This window comes from Neomonachus schauinslandi, chromosome 6 (assembly GCF_002201575.2).
Source record: "Neomonachus schauinslandi chromosome 6, ASM220157v2, whole genome shotgun sequence".
Classification (NCBI taxonomy): domain Eukaryota; kingdom Metazoa; phylum Chordata; class Mammalia; order Carnivora; family Phocidae; genus Neomonachus; species Neomonachus schauinslandi.
Window position 1 is genome coordinate 27161613 of NC_058408.1, and position 25285 is coordinate 27186897.

Here is a 25285-nt window from a genome sequence, read left to right on the forward strand (position 1 = left end):
ATCTCATTGTGGTTTTGACTTGCAATACCCTGCATCTTCTAATGTGCTTAGTGGCCATTTGTACATCTTCTTTGGAGAAATCTCTATTCAAATCCTTTGCTCATCTTTAATGGGTTGTGTTTTTATTATTGAGTGTAAGAGTTCTTTATAATATTCTGAATGCCAGTCTCCTATCAGATATATGATTTGCAAATATTTTCTTCCATCCTGTGTGTTGTCATTTCACTGTCTTGATGGTGTCCTGTGAATTACAAAAGTTTTTGATTTTGATAAAGTCCAATTATCTATTCTTTGATTGTTGATGCTGTTGGTGTCATATCCCAATATACCGTTGCCTAATCCAAGGTCAGAGTGATTTACACCTTATATTTTCCTCTAAGATTTTTAGTTTTTGTTCTTACATTTAGGTCTATGATCCATCTGGGTGTCAATTTTTTATATGGTGTGAGGTAGGGGTCTAACTTCATTCTTTTGCATGTAGATATACCGTTGTTCCAACACCATTTGTTGAAAAGACTATTCTTTCACCCATTGAATTGTCTGTGACCCTTCTCAAGCTGGTCCTCTCTCAGTCCTGTGGCTTCATCTTCTGCCCCATCCCTTCTCCAGCTTGCACTCCATCTCCTGTCCCACTAAATGATTTGTGTTTTCCTAAATGAGCCATGTCCTTTCTCACCTCTGGCCTACTTCTTGGCATGCTGTTTCTTTTACTGGAAAAAGCTCCTCGACCTTCTTCCCACATTACCTGGATATCTTCTCTAATTATCTGTCAGGTCTAGGCTTAGATACCATATTTTCCAAGAGGCCTTTCCTAAGCCCCCAAGAATATTTTAGGAAGAGCAGGTCTGTGCTTCCAAAAGACCATGTACTTAACCCTGAGAGGGGCTTTTTTTGTGTGCCTGGCACATAGTAGGCACTCAATAAGTACCTAAGGAATGAATGAATCCCAGAAGTCAAGGAAGAAGGCTGTTTCAAGAAGGAACGCTAGTTAGTATTGTGTATTGCTGCAGAGCTTAGGGGAATGAGCTCTGAAAAAATGCAACTGGGTTTTGACTATTTTTGTGACTCCAAATAGGGAAGAGTTTCAGTAGTATTGTGGATGTAGAAGCCAGTGGGGGAGTTAAGGAGTGAATTGCTGACGAGAAAGTGAAGTTTTAATTACAAACTACTTATGTCCAAGTTTGTTTGTGAGGAAAGGATAAAACAGATGGGCACTATGAAACAGCTTAAAAGGATAGAGTTAAGGGCTTAGTTTTATTGCTATCAGTCCATCTGCCGCTTTCCTGAATTTCAGAGAATTTGACTTCTAATAAGAGTCACTTTCTTGGCTTCTTATATCAATTTTAGGGACACCCCAGGATTTCCCCATTTACCCTCCTACTACCACATTACACTCCCCCCACCTCTGACTATGTGTCAAAATAGGAGTGTGTATATTTACACACTCTGTGCTGATCTCAGCATCCCAAAAATCTAACCATTCTGGGATTGACCAAGGCCTTTCCCCAAGTGGGGCTAAGCTATATCTGCTCCCAGAAAAAGATATCCTATAAGAATCACTTGTCTGGGGGCGCCTGGGTGGCTCAGTTGGTTAAGCAACTGCCTTCGGCTCAGGTCATGATCCTGGAGTCCCGGGATCGAGTCCCGCATCAGGCTCCCTGCTCGGCAGGGAGTCTGCTTCGTCCTCTGACCCTATCCCCTCTCATGTGTTCTCTCTCTCTCATTCTCTCTCTCTCAAATAAATAAATAAAATCTTAAAAAAAAAAAAAAAAGAATCACTTGTCTGGGTAGAAAAAGGAAGGAACCGGTCTCTTGACATCATGGTGGCACCAAAGGAACCATAGAGTCTTCTCTCTCTGCCCCTCATTCCCTGGCATCTCCCCTATGTCAGTCAGATAGGCTGGAATGGAATGGCTTCAAGACTTTAATTTTTTACACCCTTACTGATTTACCTCCAACTCCGAGCTGCTTCCATATCTTTGGTATTTTGCTCCCAGAGGTAAATATGCCTGATTATAAGACCGCCAACCTGATCAGCCTTCACCACCAGCCTTACGCAGCTCACATTGTGCCCCATCCTTTTCAGAAATATCTCCTGATTCATCTGCCCTTCGAAGAGATGGCCCAGCAAGGTGAAGCTGGTACAGTATTGAGGCATTCCCTCAGGGTCGTAGCCCAGCTCCACTTGCCCCTTCTTCAGGGCGTACTTTCCATCCACGATGGTGCCTGTCAATACTTGCACTTTGCTCAAGTTCGCTGGATGGTTCAAAATGACTGTCAGGTGGTTCCCTGCACTAACATTGTGGGTCCAGAAGAATGACTCGTCTAGGGTGTAGGCTTCCCAGGGGAAATGAACATCAAAAACCTTCATATCCGTGAAAATGGCTCCAGGTGGGTTGTCAGGAACATAGGGGTTCTTTTTCTGAACTGGTGTGGCCTTCTGGGTGTCATTAGAGATGTGGTAGGAGAACCTGTGGTAGAAAAGGAAAGGTCTGCAGGTGATTGGGTTTTTCTGAGCTAGGAGGGTACGGAAGTGGGGGATCAGCCCGTCAAGGGGCTTCTCCTTGTAGAAAAGAAGTAAGAAATGGGCCAGGAGTGGGAGGTCTTTGCTGTGGAAGAGTTTGCCAAGGATGCCCATATTAGAGAACTCCAGTAGCACCCATGGGTTGGACCTCATGGTGTTCACCTTCCAATGAATGTGGGTGATAAAGTTGGGGGCAGAAAAGACATTGTCCTCCAGTAACAGGAAGTATTCAGAGAGCCTTGTGGCAAAGCTCATGAGGAAGGCGTGATCTATATTCTGCTTAGAGTAGAATTCCCCATGATGGGCCTCGTTCCTCATGTCATCCACGGAGGGGTAGGCATCAGGCGGAGCATGGATCAGTAGCAACTGCCCTGCCAAGATCTGTGGGCTGAAGAGGGTTGAAATATGGAGAACGGTTTCTCTGAGCCCGGTGAGGTCAGAATGTGCCAGGTGGACCAGCACTGTGAGACGTTTCTGCTCAATCTTAGAGGAAGCACGGAACAGAGAGACCAGTGTGTACAAGAGGCTTCTTTGATCTGGTTGTGGCACTGAGGAGATGCCCACTGTCAGCCATGCTAAGGAGAGGCCAAAGAGGGACAATTGTCAGTGTATACTGGGTTGGTGGTAAAGGTGCTCAGAGGGCTAGGGGTTGGGATGCTCTTTGGGACCTACTCTGTTTCTTTCTTTCCTCTCCTATTTCTATTCTATGCTCTCTTTTGGTAGAGGGGATGCTTAGATCGTTGCTACTCAGAATGTGGTCCTTAGTCCAGTAACATCAGTCCCATCTGGAAGCTTATTAGAAATGCAGAATCTGGGTTCCTAGATAAACAAAATCTGCATTTTAACAGTATCACCAAGAACTTAATATGCACGTTTAAGTTTGAGAAACACTAAGCTAGGTGATACTGAGTCCCTGTGGGTCCCTTTGTGTCTTCTTTGAGCCAGAATTTTGTAGCAATGGTTTAGGTGCTCAGTAAGTATTAGCTAATATTATAGATATTATCATTCTTTTTGTTTTATCCAGTTCATCTTCCCAAAGCTCACCTTTAGGCGAAAGGAAAAGCAGTTCTTCATAAGTCAGGAACCCCAGGTTCCTGTCCCAGTTCTGCCACTGATTGTGTGACCTTGGGCAAGTCCCTTCACTCCTGAGCTTAGATCCTGATCCACAAAACTGAGGGATTTGGACTATGACTCTAAGGCCCCTTCTAACCCAAATGTTCTCTAATCCAACGATTCTGCCTTCCTGTAACAATTATCTTTTCCCTTCTTCTTCTTCATTCCTGATATATAAATGTCATGGTGGGGAGAGAATTGTCTGCCAGATTCAAATATTCCTGGGCACAGTCCTGCCTTTTCTCTCTCCCTTCTTTCTTTCCTTCCTAACTACCTCACTTCTCTTGATATTCCTACTTTCCCTAGGATCCCCCATTCTCCTCCTTGGAACTCACTCTTTCTTCTCTGCTGAATTGTTTTAAAATATTCGAAGGTAAGATTCTGCCAGTCTTCTAGTGGTCTCGGGTCTTTCCTTTTGTCATAATTGTCCTCCTAGAGCATTGACAAAAGGCAAAACATGTACCTCCTTTCATAAAAAGAATAGGGTTTGGCCCCTAGAGGCTTCTCATAAGCTTTTCCAGGAAAGAGAGGGAATGGATCACCCTCCCCAGAGTGAACCCAGCACGTTCTCAGGATATCTGACCACTGGCCAAAGTGTGGAGGGCTCCAGCTCTATTTGCTCTCTTCCTTACTTTAACAAATATTGGGGGTGGGGGAGCAGCTTCTTTATGGACCAACGGGTCCAAGTTCATATCCTAATTCCCTTTGGAGCTTCCTGCTCTCAGGTGAAGGGTACAGGTGCTTTGAGAAACTACCTGTTCACACCATTCCCACGCTACATCCTCAATTCCCACACGGACAGCAACGGTTGCTACCTGGCCTTTGATAGCCATCACGTTTTGATCATCTTCAATTTCCTCGGGGATTTTCAAAGTGATGAAGAGCCACAGGAATCCGATGCCCACTGACGTTATGAAGCAGCGCCTGACGGAACACCGCATGGTGTCTGTAGGGTGTGGTTCCTGTAGCAAAAAGTCAACATGGACAGCAGCTGGGCACTCTCTCCATTTGTCCATGCCTAGAACTTCTTCGTCCTCTGGAAGCTTTCCCCCACACAATCCCCCATATTCTATCCTTCCTCCTCCTCATTGTTAACTTATTTCCAAAGCCTGCCTTTTTATCTGAGCTGGGAACCTGATGGAATATAATAGCGTTATTCCCTGACTAAAGAAAGAATGTCACCTGTCCTGCGAATTCTGCTGCCTTCTCTTTATAGGTTTGTTTGGAGATTCAACTTTCCCAAAGTTTTCCCTTCTCGAGATGAGGAAGGTCAGCAGGGGCTTCAGTGATGAGGCCCTTTAATCTTGGAAAACAGATGCTACGACCTACCCTTGCTATTTTAAAAAACAGTCAGTTTATTAAAATAGCTGAACTTGAAGTATTGCTAAATGCTAGGCAATTTGGTGCCTTTCTTACCTTTTAATAAAGGATATCCTTAATTTATTCCCATCTTTAATCTTACTCACATACCTTGATCAGAATATGATTCTGTTAGAGTGAAAAAAGAATTCTTTTGTAAATGTTGGGCTTTGGACTTCAGGCTAATTCAGCCTCAAAAGCACTTGTCTACCGCTTTCTTCCTCTGTTTCAGTGTCTTTTCTCCAGTGAGAATGTGTTTCCCTGATTGTTTCTAAATGATCAGAGGAAAGGCTCTAATATGGCTCATCACCTGCTCTTGATTCTTTCCCTCTATGTTCAGTACACAAAAGAAAAGAAATGGTAGTTGGTAATTTCTGTGTTCCTGAGGCTGTAATATTCTCGAATCTCCCTGTTTTCTGGATCCTTGCCAGTGCAGGATTTCCACAGAGGTTAATGTGCTTCTCTCCCTTAACTATTTAGCTTTTTGGTAAGACTTTAAGGGTAAAACTTACACATGGTAGGAAGGCTTCACAGAGTAAACTTTTCTTACCTGGTTTCCTTAAGCCAGGACTTCGAGTCACTTAGATGATTCAGATACAAACCACTTGATGTCAAAGAGATCGGCTTCTTTTCTCCAGAACGTAAATACAAGGATACATATCCGGATTAAAAGACTTTCCAGTGACAGCTGACGGAGTTTATTGCCACAGCCACAGCTCCGTTCTCCTCTGCCCCTCCTGGGTCACTTACCAGTCACGGCCGGAGGACCGCCCTCTTGTAGCCCTCTGAGTTCCACAGACTTCTGGAAGAGGCAGGAGAGAGAGGAAGAGAGAGCTGGGGTGCAGGGACCAATCACTCCAGGCGCAATGACAGAGAGGGTGAGGCCAGCAAAGCAAGTCTTCTAGCTTTGAGCTAAGCCCCCTCTGTGATGTTACTCCTGTTCCCCCTCCACCTACTGCCCCACCATCAGGGCAGGTACAGGACTTACTAGGGCGCAGGTGCGTGCTTCAGAACTGGGAGCTAGTATTCATTCCAAAGACCAGCATCGGCATCTTTTAAGAGAACAGAGATGCCAAGAACTATCAAACCTCCCCGCCGCCATGCCCTCCACTTCCCTGAACCTGAACACCATACGCCCCTCTTCCAGTGGTTGTGCCCTGACTCCCACCCCCTCTCACCGCGTCAGGTGCTTCACCCCTGCAACGACCCTCTTTCTCTTCTGCATTACTCTCTTTCTCCCTCTCTGCTGGACCATTCCCGACATCTTGACAAGGAGCTCCACTCCGTTCCGGTGGGAAAGAAGGCAAAAAGCAAAATCCTGCTCTAAATTCATGGTCTCTCTGAATCCTGCCCATTCCTTTGCAACCCTAACGCAGCAAAACTCCTTGAAAGCCTTGCCTCTATTATGTTGCCCACTTCGTGATGTTTTCTTTCCTCTTATTCAACCTCTCTGCAACTTTTTTTTTTATATTTTATTTATTTATTTGACAGAGAGAGAGATAGCGAGAGCAGGAACACAAGCAGGGGAATGGGAGAGGGAGAGGCAGGCCTCCTGCCGAGCAGGGAGCCCAATGTGGGGCTCGATCCCAGGACCCTGGGATCATGACCTGAGCCAAAGGCAGACGCTTAATGACTCAGCCACCCAGATGCCCCCTCTCTACAACTTTTGACATGGTTGACTACTGCCTCCTCCTCGAAACACTTTCTTCCCTGATATCATTCTTGCCACACTGATTGTTTTGTCTGTTTCCTTCCTGGCTCATCCTCTTCCCAACTTGTCAATGTTAGGAGTGTCCTAGGGCTCTGTCCTTGGCTCTCTTCTTCCTAACCGCTCTCCCTAGGTGTTCTTACCCAGTCCCATGGCTTTAAGTATGATATATTATATATGTATGTGTGTGTAACTATATACATATATACAGTACATGTATATATATTTATAGATGTGTACACATTATTCCATATCTACAGGCTTAAACATATATAAGCCTGTGGGTATATACATATATATACGCACACACTGATAACCCGGGGCTGATCTTATCTGCAGCTCTGACCCCTTGTTCTGAGCTCCAGTTACCTGACTATCGAACATCTCCATTTGGATGAATAAGAGGTATCTCAGCTTTAACAAAGCCAAAACAGAACCACAGATTTGACGTACCTCTCCAATCTCTTCCTCCCCAAGTTTTCCCCATCTCAGTCAACAGTACTACCCTTTGCCCATTTACTCAGGGGAAGAATCGACAAGTCATCCTTGATGCCTCTCTCTTTAACACTCTACATTCAATCTAGTTAGTTGTGTTACCTTTTCCTTCAAAATGTATCCCCAGCATGACCTTTACTCACCCACCTCTATGGCTACAACATGAGTCTGGGCCACCGCAATGCCTGTCTGGACTATTGTAACCACCTTCTAATTGGCTCCTCACCTCCACCCCTGTTCTCCTGCAGTCTATTCTCCATGTGGCAGAGAGACTTTTTACTCATTTCTTTATTTTTTAAAGATTTACTTATTTTAGAGAGAGAGAGCGTGTGGCAGGTGGCAGGGAGAGAGGGAAAGGGAGAGAGAATCCCAAGCAGAGTCCCCGCTGAGCCAGGAGCCTGACTTAGGGCTTGATCCCACCACCCTGAGATCATGACCTGAGCCGAAATCAAGAGTTGGACACTTACTGACTGAGCTACCCAAGCGCCCCCAGAGAGACCTTTTAAAATTGTAAATCAAATGCTATCCCTTCCTGGTCTACAGTTCTCCAAAGACTTGCTGTTGAAAGTAAGATGAAATCCAAACTCCAAAATCCAAACTCCGGACCATGGCCCTACAAGATCCTGTCTGGTCTAGCCCTCTCCCTGCCTCTTTGACTGCATCTCCCCCTACCCACTGGCTTTTTTGCGGGGAGGGGTGTCATCCCTTGGATAGTCCAAGCTTTTTGTCTCCGTATATGGTACTCTTCTTCTTGGAGCTATTCTCTGTAGAATTTCAAAGAGCCGTCTTCTTCCCAACATTCAAATTTGAGCCCAGATGTTCTTCTTCCTGCCTCAGGTCACTTTGCCTACAGTACCTACTCACCACCCCTCCCACCCAACCTCCCATCACTCGATCATGTGTTCTGTTTTCTTTAGCATTGATTTGTGCCAGAAGCCATCTTACCTGTAGGTGTTTATTGTCTGTCTCTATCCACTGGACTAAAGCATAAGCCCTTGAAGGGCAGGGACTTTGTTTTATTCAGTGCTATGTTTACAGTGCTTTGCCTGGTAGTTGGCCTGGAGAACATGCTCCACAAGTATTTATTAGCTCACTAATTATCAGGCATTGTGTGATAATGGTGAATGATCATGTATTTCTTCAATAAACACTGTGCTAGGTGCCAGGATTGTGCAGTATGCCAGAGAAGGGCAATGTATGGCTGATGGGTAAGAGCGCAGGTTCTGGACTCAGACAGCCTGGCAGAATCTGTTTCTGCTAAACTTATTGGCTGTGTAACCTTAGCTAAGTGACTCAGCCTCTCTGAACCCCAATTCCTCATCTAGAAAATGAAGATAATCACGCCTATTCTTAAGAGTTCTTATGAGGATTTTAAGAAATCATTCACACAAAAATGCCTAGCACATAGCTAGCATTCAGTAAATGTTAGCTTGTTTATTATAAGGAACACCTACCGTTTTCAACCATGACTGTCATGTATTTATTTATAGAGTGAGGAAGGGGCAGAGAGAATCCTAAGCAGGCTCCATGCCCAGTGCAGAGCCCGAGGCGGGGCTCGATCTCACAACCGAGATCATGACCAGAGCCAAAATCAAGAGTTGGATGCTTAACCAACTGAGCCACCCAGGCGCCCCAACATGGTTGGTCTTCTTTTCCCTCACATTTGGGAGAGCCATCTTACTTTAATTCCTAAACCTTCACCCCAATTTTACTTTTAGATTCTTACACTGATGCACAGCACTTTGAGGACCTTTCCGTATCTTGTCATTTGATTTCCACTTCTCTGAGGGCTTTAGAGGAGGCAAAAAATGGAGGGGAGGGGGAAAATAAATATTGAAAAGCACTGACACCAGGTCCCTCATTAGCACTGCGGTTATGGGTAGGTCATCTATGACACTGACACCGTGCCTGCTGCCAAGGTACGTGCTGGGTGTGGGCTCGGCCTTGGCTGGAAGTCAGAGTTCTCTAAGCCTGGGAACGTGAACCTGACCCACAGGGTAGGGATGGGGCAGGAGCCCACCTCCATTCCAGCATTTCTCTCTGGGTGCTTCAGTGAGTGCTCCCTTGGCAACCTTTGTTCTTTCTGAAGGTCTGAAATTCATCATTCCACTGGCATCTCCAGGGCAGGTGGCCCCGCACAGCACACGGTGATCACAAGCTCATTTGATTGGCCCACACACTGTTTTTTAAAAATCCGTTTGAAGATTAAATATTTATTTATTATTATTATTATTTTTAAAAGATTTTATTTATTTATTTGATAAAGAGAGTGAGAGAACACAAGCAGGGGGAACAGTAGAGGGAGAGGGAGAAGCAGGCTCCCCGCCAAGCAGGGAGCCTGATGCGGGGCTCGATCCCAGGACACTGGGATCATGACCTGAGCCGAAGGCAGACGCTTAACCATCTGAGCCACCCAGGCGCCCCTTATTTATTATTATTTTTAAAGATTTTATTCATTTATTTGACAGAGAGAGGCACAGTGAGAGAGAAAGCACAAGCAGGGGGAGTGGGAGAGGGAGAAGCAGGCTTCCCGCTGAGCAGGGAACCCGACGTGGGGCTCGATCCCAGGACCCCAGGATCATGACCTGAGCCGAAGGCAGCTGCTTCGCCAACTGAGCCACCCAGGCGCCCCTGAAGATTAAATATTTAAACATGAGGGGAGCTTGTATAAAAACCTAGACTTTTGGCTTCTCTTAAAAATTGCAACTTGTTGCCACCCTAGCCTGACGGGTGATCACCTGTTACTTCTGCCCCCCTCGAGGCATGTGAGTCTTTGGCCACTGCTCCAAGTCAGGTCTTGGGAGACTGGAAGACTATGCTAGATCCCGGTCTTATACTGGGCACCCATTCGGGATAAGGTGCTAAAAAGATGAGGCACAAAATCATCCCTGGGGTTGAAGTCTCATGGGCAGGGGTAGGAAGAAGATGAATAGAAGGTTGCAGACAAGTGAATGATAAATAATGAAAAACAAACTGAAGAGGGAAGAGATGATGACCGATTTGGAATACGATGTGGACAATGTTCTGGAGGACTTACAGAAGACGTGGGGTGGGGTCGGGGGAAGGGGCAGTGGCCAAAATTCAAGATTAGATGGGTATGAGTAGAGAAAACTCACTGCTTGATCTGTATCATCTTGAAAGCTGCCCAAAGAGCAGGAAAAAATGAACCGCAGAATACCCTTTTCCAAATGGAGGGTCACAATCCATTAATGGGTTATACAACCAGCCTCATGGGTCTCAATCAGCGTGGAAGCACGTCACTGTGTGAGGGCAAGCACTGTTTTGTGACACTTGTATTGTTTTGTGAAACTCTTGGGATAGAAACAAAGGTCCTGGAGATCACAGCCGAAGTGTGAAGCCGGGGGAGAGAATGGAAGCATGTTGGCAGGTGAAGGGGTGGCTGGTGGTGAGAGTCTGTGTTCCCGTTCCTCAGCTCTAGAGAAATCAGCTTGGTGTTTGGGGAAGATCACAGGCTCTAGGATCACCATTCCAGTCCTGGCTCTGTTATTATCTGTGTGACACTGGCTCATTAACCTTTCTGGGTCTCAACTCACCCCCCGAAAAGCAGAGCCGCTAATAGCCACCTACTTCACCGTGTTGATATGTGTGAGAGATTGTGAATTACTCCCAGCCGCTGGCCCTGTCTCATTCATGCTCGCACAGTATTTCTAGTTGGTCACATTTCACCACTTCCTGCCAGGGGAGAGAAGAAAGGGAATTAGCCTTTAGCATTTAGTGTGTGTGTCTGACCCTGTGCAGGTCACTCAACCGGATTTGGCGGAACACTGTGCATTTCAAATGAGCATGGTAGGTTTGATGGTGCTCCCTGAAGTTCCGACATCATTCTTGTAGAAGTCATTTTCTTCCTGTTGGAAGACTTTCATCCCGGATATAGAGAATTCCAAACATTCCAACTATCCAAGGCCATACAGTGTGCGGAGGGGGACGCCTCCGTCCAGAGACCTGAGCTGGGGGCGGTGGTGCTGCAAGATGAACAGGACACATGAGTCTCCCTCTCTGCCAGACTCTCCGCTTCTCTCCTCAGCACAAGGTTGTTCCGCAGGAGTCCAGGGCCTCTGAAGTGGTCCAACCAGAAAGGGAGGAAACACCCTGAAGCTGTAGTGCGGATACCTCTGCCTCTCCCCAACCCTACAGGCAGGGCTGGCCACACCGTGGGAACTGCCCCACTTGCCAGTGCCTGTTGGAGCCTCCCTGGGGAGGGGACCCCGACGAGGGTGAACCAAAGCCCTGAACCCTGGATCCCCATGGGCTGAGTCAGCAGAGAAGGGATCCCAGGACTGGAGAGGAAAAGGGGGTGGGGAGGGGGAAGAGGTATTTAGTTATCAGGTGTCTCCCCAGGATCCAGACCCAGCTTCCCCGGGGGGGAAAGAAGCCCAGAGATGAGACCCTTGTCATGGGGTGAGCTGATGCAAAGAGACAGCCCCCATAGCTGGGGGCAGGGGAGAGTAGAGAGCAAAGAAGCCGCACACGAGAGACAAGTCCAGTAGAGGAGAAGGGGTTGCTGGTTCCAGGGAAATGTACAGGGCAGGGAATGGGGGAAGATGGATTTATCCCACTATGTGGGCCCCCATCCCGCACATACTGATCTATTGTGAGATCTTTTCCTGCTTCACCTGGGCAGCCAGATTCTTCTCCTCTCCAGTCCAAAGCGGCATCCTCAGCCAGTCGGAGCCACAGACGCTCAAGGCCTTTTCCCTTCCCCTTCAACAAATATTTGTGGAGTTTCTACCACGTGCCTGGTGCCAGGGCTAGAGACCATTACTCCTTCCCTCCAGCGGCTTCCAGTCTGGAGGAGAGCCACGTGTAGGGGAAGAGGACAGTGTTAAAAACAAATACCGAGTTAGGAGTGCAGTAGGAGAGAGTAGTAACGAGACGCCCAGGGAGTACACCAAATAAATAAAACAGGCCAAAGAGGCTGCAGCTCCTCTCGAGATCTCAGGGTTTGTGGGTTTCCACAGGGGACATCTGACACCAAACATTCCAGGACACCCAAAGTGGTGGGAGGGGGGGTGGTGGATGGCACTGAATTGGCGGAGGCGCTTAGACGGACTGTGAAGAGGCTGAGAGGAAAGGCCCGTGCAGTGGGGTAATCCGGGAAAAGGAGAAAGAGGAGAGGATCGGCTGGGAAGGGAAGGGTGGTGGTCGAAGGGGTGCAGTACTTGGAGGGCGCAGACACCGGAGGTCGGGGCGGAAGGCGGGCGCACCGCCGACACCGGGAGCCCTGGCAAGTGGTCGAAGGCGGCGGGCGGCGGAGGGGGTGGAGAGCGGGCCCTACACGTGCGCTACGTGCTGCGCGGGCCGCCGCCCCCTCCCTGGCTGCTGGGGAGTCGGGCCTGCCCCTCATCCCGGAGCCCAGTCCCCCGGCAATGCGCGGGGGACTGGCGGGGGGGGGGGGTTGGGGGAGGGAGAAAGTCGCTCCCCCAGTTTGCAACCCTGGAGCGCGGTCGTCCTATAGAGACGACCGGAAGGAACGCGGGGAGAGCCTCATCACCAGGCGGGCGGATCTAGGGGCGAAGGCTGCAGATCTGGGGCGCAGGCCGGGGGGCGGGGTAGGATCGCGCAGGTTCGGGGAGTGAGGCCTGGGGACCGAGGGAGCCGGCTGAGGATGGAGACCCTTAGGAATGTGTCCAAAGGACCTGGGGCTGCACGAATAGGGGTGGTTTGGGGGACGGAGGCCCGGGTGGGGCGGAGTGTTGTCCAAGAGTAAGGAGGGGGTTCCTGGAGACGTGGCACTCCGAGCGGGGCTTGGTTCCGCTTCGGCCGCCCGGGCTCCAACCCCGCTCTCCCCCGGGAAGCCACACCGGACCCCGCCCAGGCCTCGTACCCAGGTCTCTGGGAGCTCCAGCCCAGGGACCTTCGGGCCGGGGTTGCCCAGGTCCGGCCTCTGGGGCGTCCAGCCAGCCCCAGACGAGACAATGCGGCCCGGGCCCCGCCCCCGGAGGCTGATGCGGCCCCGGCCGCGGCCAATCACCGCCTGTGGCTAGGCTCTTTAAAAAAAGAAGAGCCGGCCGCGGTGTGGCTGTCAGCTGGGGAGGGATCCCTCCGCCCATGTAAACACACATCATAAAGGGCAAGGGAAGCGTCTTCTGCGGGGCGGAGGGGAGTTGTCGCCTTCCCGGAGAGCCCTCTGGGTCCTTAGGTTCCCCTCACTACCCTGGCAACCGCCCCCTCCCTCAACGTCACATCGGGTCCGTGGGGAGCCAAACAGCTGCTGCCAGATCTGGGAGCAACAGAATCTCATCACTTAGGGTCACTACCGGAAGTGGAGAGAGCTTGGGAGTTGGGCGCGTGAGGGAGTCCTAGTACACGGCCAAGGATTGGGAAAGCTTTTCCTAGGCTGGTTCTTCCAATGCACCTCAGTTAAGTATTAGTCATTACTGATATATGTCTAGAATTTTTCCCAAAGTTACACCTATCCGGGTTGAAGAATGCCAGTGTTAAGTGTGAAAATAGTCTTAACGCTCTCCCAGGAAAGAGCACATGACAGGAAATCAACTGCAGCAAGACCCTCAAAAGCATATACACCCACGGCAAAGAGCAACAATGATTTTTCTCCCCCAACATTTTATTATGAAAAATTTTCAAATATTCAGCAAAGTTAAAAGAATTCTGCAGCAAATTCCTCTAGACCCACCGTTTAGGTTTACCATTAACATTTTATTATAACTTACTATATCTCGTATCTATCTTACAGTGATGACTTTTTCTCCAGTAGGATGCCGGCTGCCCCTTGGCTTAAGTCTCTGTTGCAACGGAGAGACAAACAGGCTCACCTAGGTTCGAAACCCTAGAGAGCTAAGAAAAGCAGTACCTTCTGTAAGGACTTTTTGAACTCTTTTGGGGCCAAGTACCTCTGGGAAGAGTTTATTGAAGAGGAAGCTTCTCCCCTCCCCTCTTTTTAAATTGAAGATTCCTTGAGGATAAGAGAGACTTCTTTCCTCTAGGTGAATCTGAAAGCAGAGCTAGGACTAATGTTGACCCAAACAGTACTTTCATGGGTTTGGCTGCTTTTTGGGTAAGAGAGATCTTTTTGGTGTTACGGTCCTACTTGTTGAATTTCCTCTCTCCCCTTTTCTGGGCAGGACACTAGGCACTCATCCTGCCGCGCCATCCCAAAAGTGTTCATATCTCTCAAAGTTACTTAACCTCTCTGTGCCTCCACTGCTTCCTCTGCAAAATGAACATAATAGCAGTACCTACCCAACAGGATGGTAGATTCAATGAGCACAACAGTGCTTTACACACAGTAAGCATTAGATAAATAATGGCTATCACTCATATGCCAAAAGCTCCAGATTTACATCTCCACTTTTGATCTCTCCTCTTCAGATTTATACTATTCAGCCTGTTAAATATTTCCAACTGTACCAAAGAAACCTCAAACTCAAGATAATTCAGAACGTATCCAGAAGTGAACACATTATCTCCCTCCTCATACTGATTTCTCATGTATATAATCTAGGGGAATTTCGCAGCAATGCCAATGGGCCAAGCAACCATTCAGGCACATACCTTAGACGCCTAAATCATCCTCCATACCTTACTGTTCCTCCCCAGTTTATCACTGAGTCCTAATTTTATCTCCTACATTTGCATCCCTTCTTCCTAATGAATAGTACCACTGCCTTAATTTAGGCACCATCGTTTCTCATCTAGATTATTTTTAAAGTCTTTTGCTTCACTCACAACCACCTCGTTCTTATATTGCTCAAGGATCACTTTTCTCTGCAACACCCCTCTTTCCAAAAGATAGTCTCTTATCACTTGTTAGCTGTATGAATTTGGGCAAACTGCTTTTAACCTGTGCCTCACTTTCCATTTGTAAAATGGAAATAAGAGGATCAACCTCAAAGGGTTGTTGTGTAGATTAAATGATTAATCATGCAAAGCACTTAGAACAGTGCCCAGGATATGCAAGTCCTCAAGTGTTGGCTTATTATTAACATTGTAACTATTGTTTTCTCACCTCCATTTTGTTCTTACTCTCAAACCGTTCCCCCTACCTAGAAAATCCTTCTCCATTATGCCAAATACCTTCTGCCCCTCGCCAGGTTTTACTAAGTGTATGTACTTCTATCATGGCACCCACCACAGTGTACTGACATGATTGAAATAGTCCATTCATGTGTCTGATCTTCTCCACCAGAGTATTAACTTCTTGAGGGAAGGGACTCTGGCACGTAGTAAATGGTCAATAAATATTGGCTCAACTGGACCGTAAGGATCAACTCCATCCTCAGGCTGAAGGCCCCGGCCCCGCCCGATTCGGGGGCGGGGCCGAGAGTTCGGCGCGGGGGGGGGGGGGGGGGGGGGGGGTGGGACTCTTTTTCCTCGCCGTGGCGGCGGAGGCGCACGGCGTGGGTTAGCGGCAAGACGTCGTCGGAGGAAGGCTGAAAAAGCCCAAGGTGCTGCCGTTGCTAGTACAAGTCGGACTTGCTGTCGCCAGAGCCGCGTCTGCACACGTCTCGGACCCAGCGCAGCCCGCCGCCGCGGTCCCGGAGCCCACCCCGTCCTCGCCCGTCCCCGACCCGCGGTGATGGAGCCGGCCACCGCGCTGCCCCCGGGCCCGCGCCCGGCGCTGCCCCTCGGGGGCCCAGGCCCCCTGGGCGAGTTCCTGCCTCCCCCCGAGTGCCCGGTCTTTGAGCCCAGCTGGGAAGAGTTCGCGGACCCCTTCGCTTTCATCCACAAGATCCGGCCCATAGCCGAGCAGACTGGGATCTGTAAGGTGCGGCCGCCGCCGGTGAGTCACGCCGGCACCCCGGATCCTGCTCGCGGCTGGGGGAGGGAGAGAGGACTCGCGGGTTGGGGAGGCCCGAAGCACGGGGGGCGGGGAGCGGGGTCGCCCCGGAGGCCGCGTCAAGTTTGGGGCTGCCCCAGGGTCGGAGTTGAGGCCGGGGGAGGAGGACGGGGCTTCTCCAGGGTGGGAGATGAGCGTGGGAGAGCGGGCGCTTCGGTGGTGCCACCCCGAGGGCCCGGGCGACGCGTGGCCTGGGCGGACCGGTGTGCGGCCCGGCCCGGGGTTCGGGTTCGGTTCCGGATGGAGTGGCGGCCGGGGTGGGCGCGGGGGTGCTTCCTGCCGGAGGCCGGCGGCGTCGCGGGCGAGGAGGGCGGGCGCCGGGCTCGGCGCGGCTCCGCGGGCTGGGGCTCGCCCCCCTCCCCCGGGGTGCGGGGGTGTGTGCTGGGTGGGGGTGGGGGACTTGCGAGTTGTCGTGCGCGGAGGAAAGTTTTCAATATGGCGGCGGGAGCCCCTGGTCCTTTGTGTGGTGGCGGCGTCGGCCCGGAGCGGCCCTCACCTGGGCGCCCCACCCTGCAGGCGGGGGCACCCCCCTGCCCCCCGGGCCCCGGGCCTCCTGCTGTCTCCCGGGCCGGGCTCGAGGAGGGGGCGTCCAGCGCTGCCGGGGGGCGGGGAGGAGCCGCGGGGCCGGCCCCAGAGCCGAGGTGGTGTTGTGGGGGGCGTAAGTGTGTGGGGGGGCGCTTGGGGGCGGTGGGGGGCAGGACCGGCTGTGGAGGGCCCGGTGCCCGCCCGCGCGCCCCGCCGCGCGCACACCCGACTTTGGGCCCGGCCGCTCGGCTCCCCGGGGAGGTCTGGGCTGTGTTGGTGGGGTGGGGGCGAGGCCGTGCAGTAGGGGGACTTGTCAGACTGGAAGACCTCCGAAGGCTTCACGCGCACTTCCCGCGCCCCTCAACCCGCGGAGGCTGAAATGCAGCCCCACTTCAGCCCTCCGAGCCGAGTGTAAAAGCGCCTCGGGCCTGGGGGCTGCGTGTATGTGAGGGGTGGGGTGTTGCTGAAGTCATCCCTAACGGCTCCAACGTTCGCTGAGCAGAGCTCGGCCAGCCCTTCCCTATCCCCCACCCCCACCCCCACCCGGAACTGGGTGCGCGCCTACACCCCTGTTTTTTGCCCACCTTGCGGATGGTCCGAGTCCGAGTTGGCCTAAAGGACGGTTGGACGGGCTGGGACCGTTGGGAAGGACGTTTAACTGCTTTTCCTACAGTTTAAGAATCTTCTCCCCACTGTCCTCCTCGCCCCCCACCCCACCCCCACTCCCACTCCCGTTGGAGGAAGATTCCCCCCCCCCAAATCCCTTTCTTTCTTAAGCTTGCTCTTTGTAATGACATTTGGAGTTGCAGGGGTTCTGTGTGTAATGATTCTGGTTTGGAAAAGAGTTTTGAGGGAGATCTCTCTATATGTCTTCTTTCTCCGGTCTCCCATCTCCTTCCCCCCAAAATTAAAACACAGACACCACACTTTGGTTTTTCTTGGACAAGTTTGAAGATGGAGATGAAACCTATGCTTCAGAAAATAACTGGTCAGCTAGTATGGGGGAAATGTTTGAAAATAGAATCATTTCTTTCAAAAAGTGGATAAGATTGATTCTTGTTGCTTAAGGGAAGTACATTTCTTCTAGAGTGCAAAGAGGCCTGCAGAAGTTGTAGCCGGAGCTTATTAGAGCTAAGGTTTTAATTCTTGGAAGAATAGATCATGTTTCAAACATTTAGCAGTTTAGTTTTATGTCAAATGCTAGGAAGGGTGAATGTGAGTATTGTTCATTTGCATAAATGAGATTTTATTCAGAAATTAGGCAACTTGATTAAGTTCTTGGTAATCAAAATGTGTGGAGTCGGGTTCCTGGGAGTGAGAGTTGTCCTCCATGTTGGTATTGTGGTATATACTAGGGCTGGGGTAAACCCTTTATTATTCTGTGCCTTTTATAGGGCCCTTTCCCAAAAAGATAGTGTTGGCTCTGGTTAGGTTTGGCTACCCATTTCTTCATCTTGGCTAGGATATTAATGGTAAGTGTTGCAAAATGTGTGATCATATTGCCTTTTCCCATTCTGAATGCCAGACAGACATGATGGCCACCATTTTGTATTGAGAGAGTAGTACATTCTACAGCCTGAGAAAGGGTGTTAAAGAGGATAATCTACAAACATAACCAATGCTCTGTTTTGGAGACCTTCTTTGTGTGAGGGGGGCTTTCTTCGTCCTTTGTTTAACAAACTCCTGTGCCAAATGGAAAGAGTTTGTTGTTGATATAACCACAAAAAGGGAAATCTTTCCAGAAGTTGTAGCTCTTGAAGAAGGGTCTTGTTGGAACAAAGGTATCTTAAGGGATGTAAACAGTCTTTGTTTTAGAAACTGTTCTGTTTTAGAAGCTGTGAACAAGTGGTTTCATATAGTTGAAATAAAGCAACAAAAAACCCAAGAGGTATGAAATATTGTCCATAGTATAGCTATATAATGCCTGTGTTTCTAGATGATTTTTGTTCTCTAATTTTTTGGAATACAAGTGGCTGTATTAAAATAGAGATTGGGTCTGTTGGTATTTGTCGTTGGGAGATTAGGGGAAGAATTATAAAGCATTTCTATTTCCTTTTGTATCTTTAATTAATGTTACTTACATAGTTTCAGTTTATAGCTGCTTTCTGTGAGGGTCCTAAACTGTTTTGCTTCTGAAAACTTGGGGTTCACAGAAATTTGTGAAATTATAGTAAGGTAAATGTGATAAAAGGTAATAAATTAAGAAAACTGTTAAATAAGAGGGAAATAAATCTTTTTCAAATTATATCAAGTATGTAGGATAACCAGGCTTATTTCCTGGGATTTAAATTTTTTTAAATTTACAATTAATCTGACTTCTGGTTTTGCTACGTTTAAAATGCACATTTTCATTTCCTTCTTGATGTACTTAGATGTCTTTGTAAGGACACATTTTCCATGTTGCTTTTTGGTATTTGGAAGTGATTAATTTTAGGAGTGTAATTATTAGGCAAAATAGTTGGCTGCTCAGTGAATACTTTTTTGAGTCTCCCAAGTTTGATTGGAATATATTTGATGGCTTTTATAACTTTTTTTGTTGCCCTCAGATGTCTAACATTTGGCCATAGATAGGCAGATTCCACATATTTCTTTGGCAGTGTCCAAAAGTCAGGGATTTAAATCAAACCCCAGATGGCACAATAGACACATTTTTTCAACTTTAACTTCCTGTGGGTCATTAGTTTGATTCCTTCATCTTTATAGGCAGAGTGTAAAACTTTCAAGTGTTTTAATATAGTCAGCATCTTTGAGTGAGCCTGCTGGTTCTACCATTAGGAACAGGGAGGAACTTAAATACACATTTCTTTGTATGGTTAGAGGTGTTAATGATATGGAGCTCATTTACTCTCATTCCAGCCTATCAATCTCCCTAATTTTAGGTTTGATTGACTTTGGCCTAATCCTCTCTGTTGTTTTCGCAGTTCCTTTGGTGTCTCAGAATTTTTCTCTGGTTGTGATTCTTTAGCCACCTTAGACCCCTTACCATTTGGAGAAAAGGCTTATTAATAGAAACGTCCTTGAGTGAAAGAAGAACTTATAATTACTTTAAAAAAAAATAACAGCTTTATTGAGATATAATTCATATACCATATAATTCATCAATTTAAAATGTTATGCATAGTAGTTTTAAGTAGTTTCAGAGCTGTAAAACCATCACCACAATCAATGTTAGAACATTTTCATCACTCCCAAAAGAAACCCTGTACCCACTTTTAAGACAAATTTAGGACTATACTGGTCGGAAGAAAAACTTTTTTTTCCTCACTTAGTAGGAGACTGGATTAAGTCCTACAGTTACAGTTTGAAAGTGTCTGCCTTAAACAACATAAAAACAAACTTCATTTGTTACTAGTTCTTGAATGGGTGTTTAGCTGAATTTGACTTTGCCAGTGGTAAATTATAAATTGGTCACATGGGGAGCCGAACCTATCCACCTAGTTGTAACTTCTAGTGAACTAATCAACAAAATTAATAGGCTTTTAGAATAGAATGTGAGTGATATTATAAATACATGAGGCAGCTCAGCTTAAGATTCATACCCCCACTGGAAAAATTTCCCTACCAGTGATTATAGGATTTGTTTTTAAACATGCAACCTAAACCTCTTTAAAGAGTAAAATGAATTGAGAATTGCCTTTGAAAAGTGTTAATGTTGTGTTAAAGCTGGGATTTGAATTCTTTCATTATTGAGATATACTGATAAGAAAAAATTAGGGAAAATTTATTAGTCCTCAATTTCAATCTTTGTCTCTAAGGTACTTAATTTTCTTTATAATGTGTTGGCCTAAATTTAAGAGTATTTATGTTTGATAGATCAGCAGAACTTATTTGCTTAATTTGGGGGACAACAACAAAGTTCAGGATGTTTAGGAGACTTTATTTTTTTTATTTTTTATTTTTTTAAAAGATTTTATTTATTTATTTGAGACAGAGAGAATGAGATACAGAGAGCATGAGAGGGAGGAGGGTCAGAGGGAGAAGCAGACTCCCTGCCGAGCAGGGAGCCCGATGCGGGACTCGATCCCGGGACTCCAGGATCATGACCTGAGCCGAAGGCAGTCGCTTAACCAACTGAGCCACCCAGGCGCCCGGATGTTTAGGAGACTTTAATATGCAGATAGAAATCTTCCAGTGAGAGAATATTCTTTTAGAAAGGAAGAAAATATCATTATAAACTGTTGGATAAAAAAAAAAATTGAATCTGGTGTATGTGCTGTAAGTGGGTATTTTTCTAGGCTTTTGTAACTTCTTGTCTTAATTGGACCACATTAAAGTTTGGCTATAGAAAAGGATAAAGAGGGCGCCTGGGTGGCTCAGTTGGTTAAGCGACTGCCTTCGGCTCAGGTCATGATCCTGGAGTCCTGGGATCGAGTCCCGCATCGGGCTCCCTGCTCAGCAGGAGTCTGCTTCTCCCTCTGACCCTCTTCCCTCTCATGCTCTCTGTCTCTCATTCTCTCTGTCTCAAATAAATAAATAAAATCTTTAAAAAAAAAAAAGAAAAGAAAAGGATAAAGAGAAAACTCATCTCCCCCCCCTCCCGCCCCCCCACCAAGTGAAAGTGCTAATTAGGTTCCTGGATTTAGGTTCCAGGAAGCCTACTTGTGTACCTCTTTCCAAAGGCCGTATATAAGTTTAAAAAACCAGGAACCTAGAATATCTTTGCTTTACTCATTGTACAGACCTTTCAGCTTGATTTGTGTTGAGTTAGTGGTGATTTTTCCTTTCTGAGAGAATTAGATATTCTCTGGAGATTATGCTAATACACTTGTTTTAAGTGCAGAACAACCTCAAAAAAACTTTTTATTTTGCCAACCTCAAACAAAAAAAAATTAAGTGGAATAAATGTTGGGAATTAAAGGATTGTCTGTACTTTCCTTTCTGAAATTTTAAGTTTGGGTCACTTGAAGAGGCATCACCAGAGGCAAACTGATGAGTCCCTTTGGGGTAAGTGGGTGGGTAGAATGGTACTTTGGGAAAGCCATTAACACTTGGGCTTCTCCTATTTTGCTTTATATTAAAGTTTGAGAGGGGCGCCTGGGTGGCTCAGTTGGCTAAGCAGTTGTCTTCGGCTCAGGTCATGATCTCAGGTCCTGGGATGGAGGCCCACATCAGGGAGCCTGCTTCCCTCTCTCCCTTTGCTGCTCCCCCTGCTTGTGCCCTCTCTCTGTCAAATAAATAAAGATTTTATTTATTTATTTGACAGAGAGAGAGACACAGCGAGAGAGGGAACACAAGCAGGGGGAGTGGGAGAGGGAGAAGCAGGTTTACCGCCAAGCAGGGAGCCCAGTGCGGGGCTCGAACCCAGGACCCTGAGATCATAACCTGAGCCGAAGGCAGATGCCTAACAACTGAGCCACCCAGGCGCTCCAATAAATATAATCTTTAAAAAAAATAAAGTCTGAGAAACTTATAACTGGATTTTTAAAATCTAATTTGTGAGAAACTTGAGACATGAGAATTGTATGCAGCATAACATGGACTTTTTTGTTAACTGCTGTGTCTTAGCATGGGATTAAAGAAAAAAATTAAATGAGATGCTACCTTCGTACACCTCTAAAAATTCTTCCGAAAATGCTGCTTTTTTTTTTTTTTATAGATTTTTATTTATTTATTTGACAGAGAGAGAGATAGTGAGAGCAGGAACACAAGCAGGGGGAGTGGGAGAGGGAGAAGTAGGCTTCCTGCCGAGCAGGGAGCCCGATGTGGGACTCGATCCCAGAATCCTGGGATCATGACCCGAGCCGAAGGCAGACGCCTAACGACTGAGCCACCCAGGCGCCCCCGAAAATGCTGCTTTTTAGGTCATTAACTATTAGATGATTTCTATGGTGAATGTTTTTTTTATAACCCCCAAGTTTATGAACCAGACTAATGAGGAAAATCTGCTGCTGGGGCACTGAGACATTTCTGTTCCATAATGTTCGATGTTTGGAACAAAGATGTGGAATTTGACTAAATGCATTCTTATAAGTCCTTTTTTTTTTCTTTAAACATTCAGATCTTTCATTGTAGACCATTCCTCTTAAAGTATCTATCTTTGCCTTGTACCTTTAGACATGGTCTAGAGTCATCCCATCTGTTTATCTTTTTTTTTTTTCTTCTTTTTTTATCATGTAAACTTTCTTTCTGGACAGAAAGATTACTTTGCCCTGCCAGGGCTGTCACTTCCAGTGTGTAAAGTAAAATTTTTTTATTATGAAAATACTCAAGCATACACAAAAGCATGGAGAATGTAGTCCCTTTAGCTATTTTCCTGGATATAGAGGAGCAGAAAGCAGATTAGCGGTGTTGGGATTGAGAGTAAGCTAGTGACCTTCAGTTGTAGAGAACAGTTTTGCTTAGCTTTTGTCTTCTAAAGGGTGTGAGTGACATTTGTGCAGTTAGGAATGGGATTTCTAGCCTTTAGTGAGTGATGGTCACTTTACCCAATTAGAATGGGGATTGTATTTCTCACTTTTAAGATTTTATTTTTAAGTAATCTCTGTATCCAATGTAGGACACGAACCTACAGCCCAGAGATCAAGACTCTCACGCTCCCCTGACTGAGCCAGCAGGCACCCCTGTATTTCTCAATTTTAATCAGTGGCTTTGTTGGTTTATTACACATTAGTGGCAACTGTGCAGAAATTTGACCATCTTCAGGCCACCTCTTGGCACCCGGAAGCTTGGTGGTGGTGGTTGGAGGGTATTCTCTGCAAGCATCATTCCATACTCTATTTGTCCATTTCCCTGTCTGCCAGGCTATCCCAACTGTTCTCTCCCTTGGGGGACCAACTGTGGCGATATAGCTCCTTCCTTGTAACATGGCTTGGGATAGGCATGTTAAAGTACTATTTGCACCAATTACAGTTGCTGTAGGGGAAGAGAATCTGAAATTCCTTCTAGAAAAGGAGTTTTAAGGAAATGAGAATCAAAGGGGTCTAATGAGTTGTTGGTTAGGTTGTTAGGTTCACTTTTCTGTGAAGAGTGGTAGTTCGGCCTTTGCCTTGATGGTGCAGTTTCTGTTTCATCAGAATTGCTGATAAACATTTCTGTGGTGTCAAAAGTTTAAAAAGAGCAGTTTAAAAATCAGGTCATTGAGGGGCGCCTGGGTGGCTCATTCGTTAAGCATCTGCCTTCGGCTCAGGTCATGATCCCGGGGTCCTGGGGTTGAGCCCCGCATCCGGCACCCTGCTCAGTGGGAGGCCTGCTTCTCCTCTCCCACTCCCCCTGCTTGTGTTCCTTCTCTCGCTTTGTCTCTCTCTGTCAAATAAATAAATAAAATCTTAAAAAAAAAAAAATAAAATAAAAAATAAAAATCAGGTCATTGAAAAATATTTTGTCAATAACTCCTTAAAATCTAATTGCTTTCCCCACCAAAAGAATAACTTAATTTCTCAGAGAGGAAACTAGTTAAACACCAGGCAGAAGATCACATAATGAATGGTTTTTTAGAATGGGTTGATTCCATTTCACTTGGTAATGTGTTATTTTACAATAGATGTAAAATTTAAGGAATATTTTGCATGGGTAGAAATAAGCTTTAACGGGGTGCCTGGGTGGCTCAGTCGTTAGGCGTCTGCCTTTGGCTCAGGTCATGATTTTGGGGTCCTGGGATCGAGCCCTGCGTGGGACTCCCTGCTCTGCAGGGAGCCTGCTTCTCCCTCTCCCACTCCCCCTGCTTGTGTTCCCTCTCACTGTGTCTCCCTCTGTCAAATAAATAAATAAAATCTTTAAAAATAAATAAAAATAAGCTTTATCAAGGGGAGTGTATGTGGATTATTTTTTAAAAGTCTATTCCTTTATTTTTTCTAAAGATTTTATTTATTTGAAAGAGAGAGTGAGTGAGAGAGAGCATGAGCAGGGGGGAGGAGTAGAGGGAGAGGGAGAAGCAGACTCCCCACTGAGCAAGGAGCCCAAGTGGGGCTTGATCACAGGACTCCAGGACCATGACCCGAACCGAAGGCATACACTTAACCAGCTGAGCCACCCAGGCACCCCTAAAGTCTGTTCCTTTATTATGTAAAAGAAGGAGTCGGGTGTTTCTAGATTTTAGAGCGTAAGTGGGTAGAGTTCTGAGTCTAATTTTGTCATGACCTTGGACAATGTCATTTTTCTCTAATGTATGCCTTCTCATCTGCTATAAGGGGATCTGACACTGACCTAGGGCTGCTGTCCAGATTAATTAATTGATGGATTGCAAGGAGCTTAAATCCTAAAGCTTTATTTGTTCACTGCTAAGAAGAGTCTGGGGACAGATTTAGTGAGACACAAGGGTTAGTGCCAAATACGTATCCCCGCCTTTCCCCCTACAGTGAGGGGATTTTTAAAAAGTGAAACTTGAAAAGTCAAAAGCTCAGCATCAGAACTACAATATACAGAATATAATTCTTCTGTTGGTCTAGATGAAGCTTGTCTATTCCTAGATATTTTTAAAAATTAGATAAAAAATTAGTGAGATTAAAATCTTTTTTCAAGTAGAGCTGTTATAAACTATTTCAGAATATTTGCAGGTGCATATGTTATGTGTGTCTTGTGTAGTGTGCCTCTTCAGGCAAGAGTTTGTATTAGGTGAGCTTTGTGTTAAGAAATATTGAAAATTACTTAAATTTCTCCTAGTATGAAATGGCTGTGATGCTGTTGAAGCCCTGCACATAGAGGGCATATCTTACCTAACAATTTAAATAACTCCAATTCTTGCTAGGTTAGTATATTAAGTCAGTAGATTGAGTCTTTAATATAATATTCCACAATTCTTCTTCTT

General features: G+C 46.7%; 2 protein-coding genes across 4 annotated transcripts in view; one reads left to right on the plus strand and one right to left on the minus strand.

The window, feature by feature from the left end:
- Nucleotides 1-1948: 1948 nt before the first annotated feature.
- On the minus strand, nucleotides 1949-4653 carry LOC110574170 (alpha-1,3-mannosyl-glycoprotein 4-beta-N-acetylglucosaminyltransferase-like protein MGAT4E). Its single transcript, XM_021682840.1, has 3 exons — nucleotides 4393-4653; nucleotides 3973-4069; nucleotides 1949-3099 (listed from the first exon to the last, which is right to left on the minus strand). Exons 1-3 carry the CDS (start codon nucleotides 4651-4653, stop codon nucleotides 1949-1951), a joined length of 1509 nt encoding a protein of 502 aa, XP_021538515.1.
- Nucleotides 4654-15583: 10930 nt separating this feature from the next.
- Nucleotides 15584-25285, plus strand: part of KDM5B (lysine demethylase 5B) — a 78128-nt gene continuing 68426 nt past the window's right edge. For all 3 annotated transcript variants that reach the window (XM_021682708.2, XM_021682709.1, XM_044915916.1), the window contains exon 1: nucleotides 15584-15960. In XM_021682708.2, coding sequence (XP_021538383.1) covers nucleotides 15757-15960 — 204 coding nt within the window. In that variant the 5' untranslated portion in view covers nucleotides 15584-15756. The remainder of the gene's footprint in view (nucleotides 15961-25285) is intronic.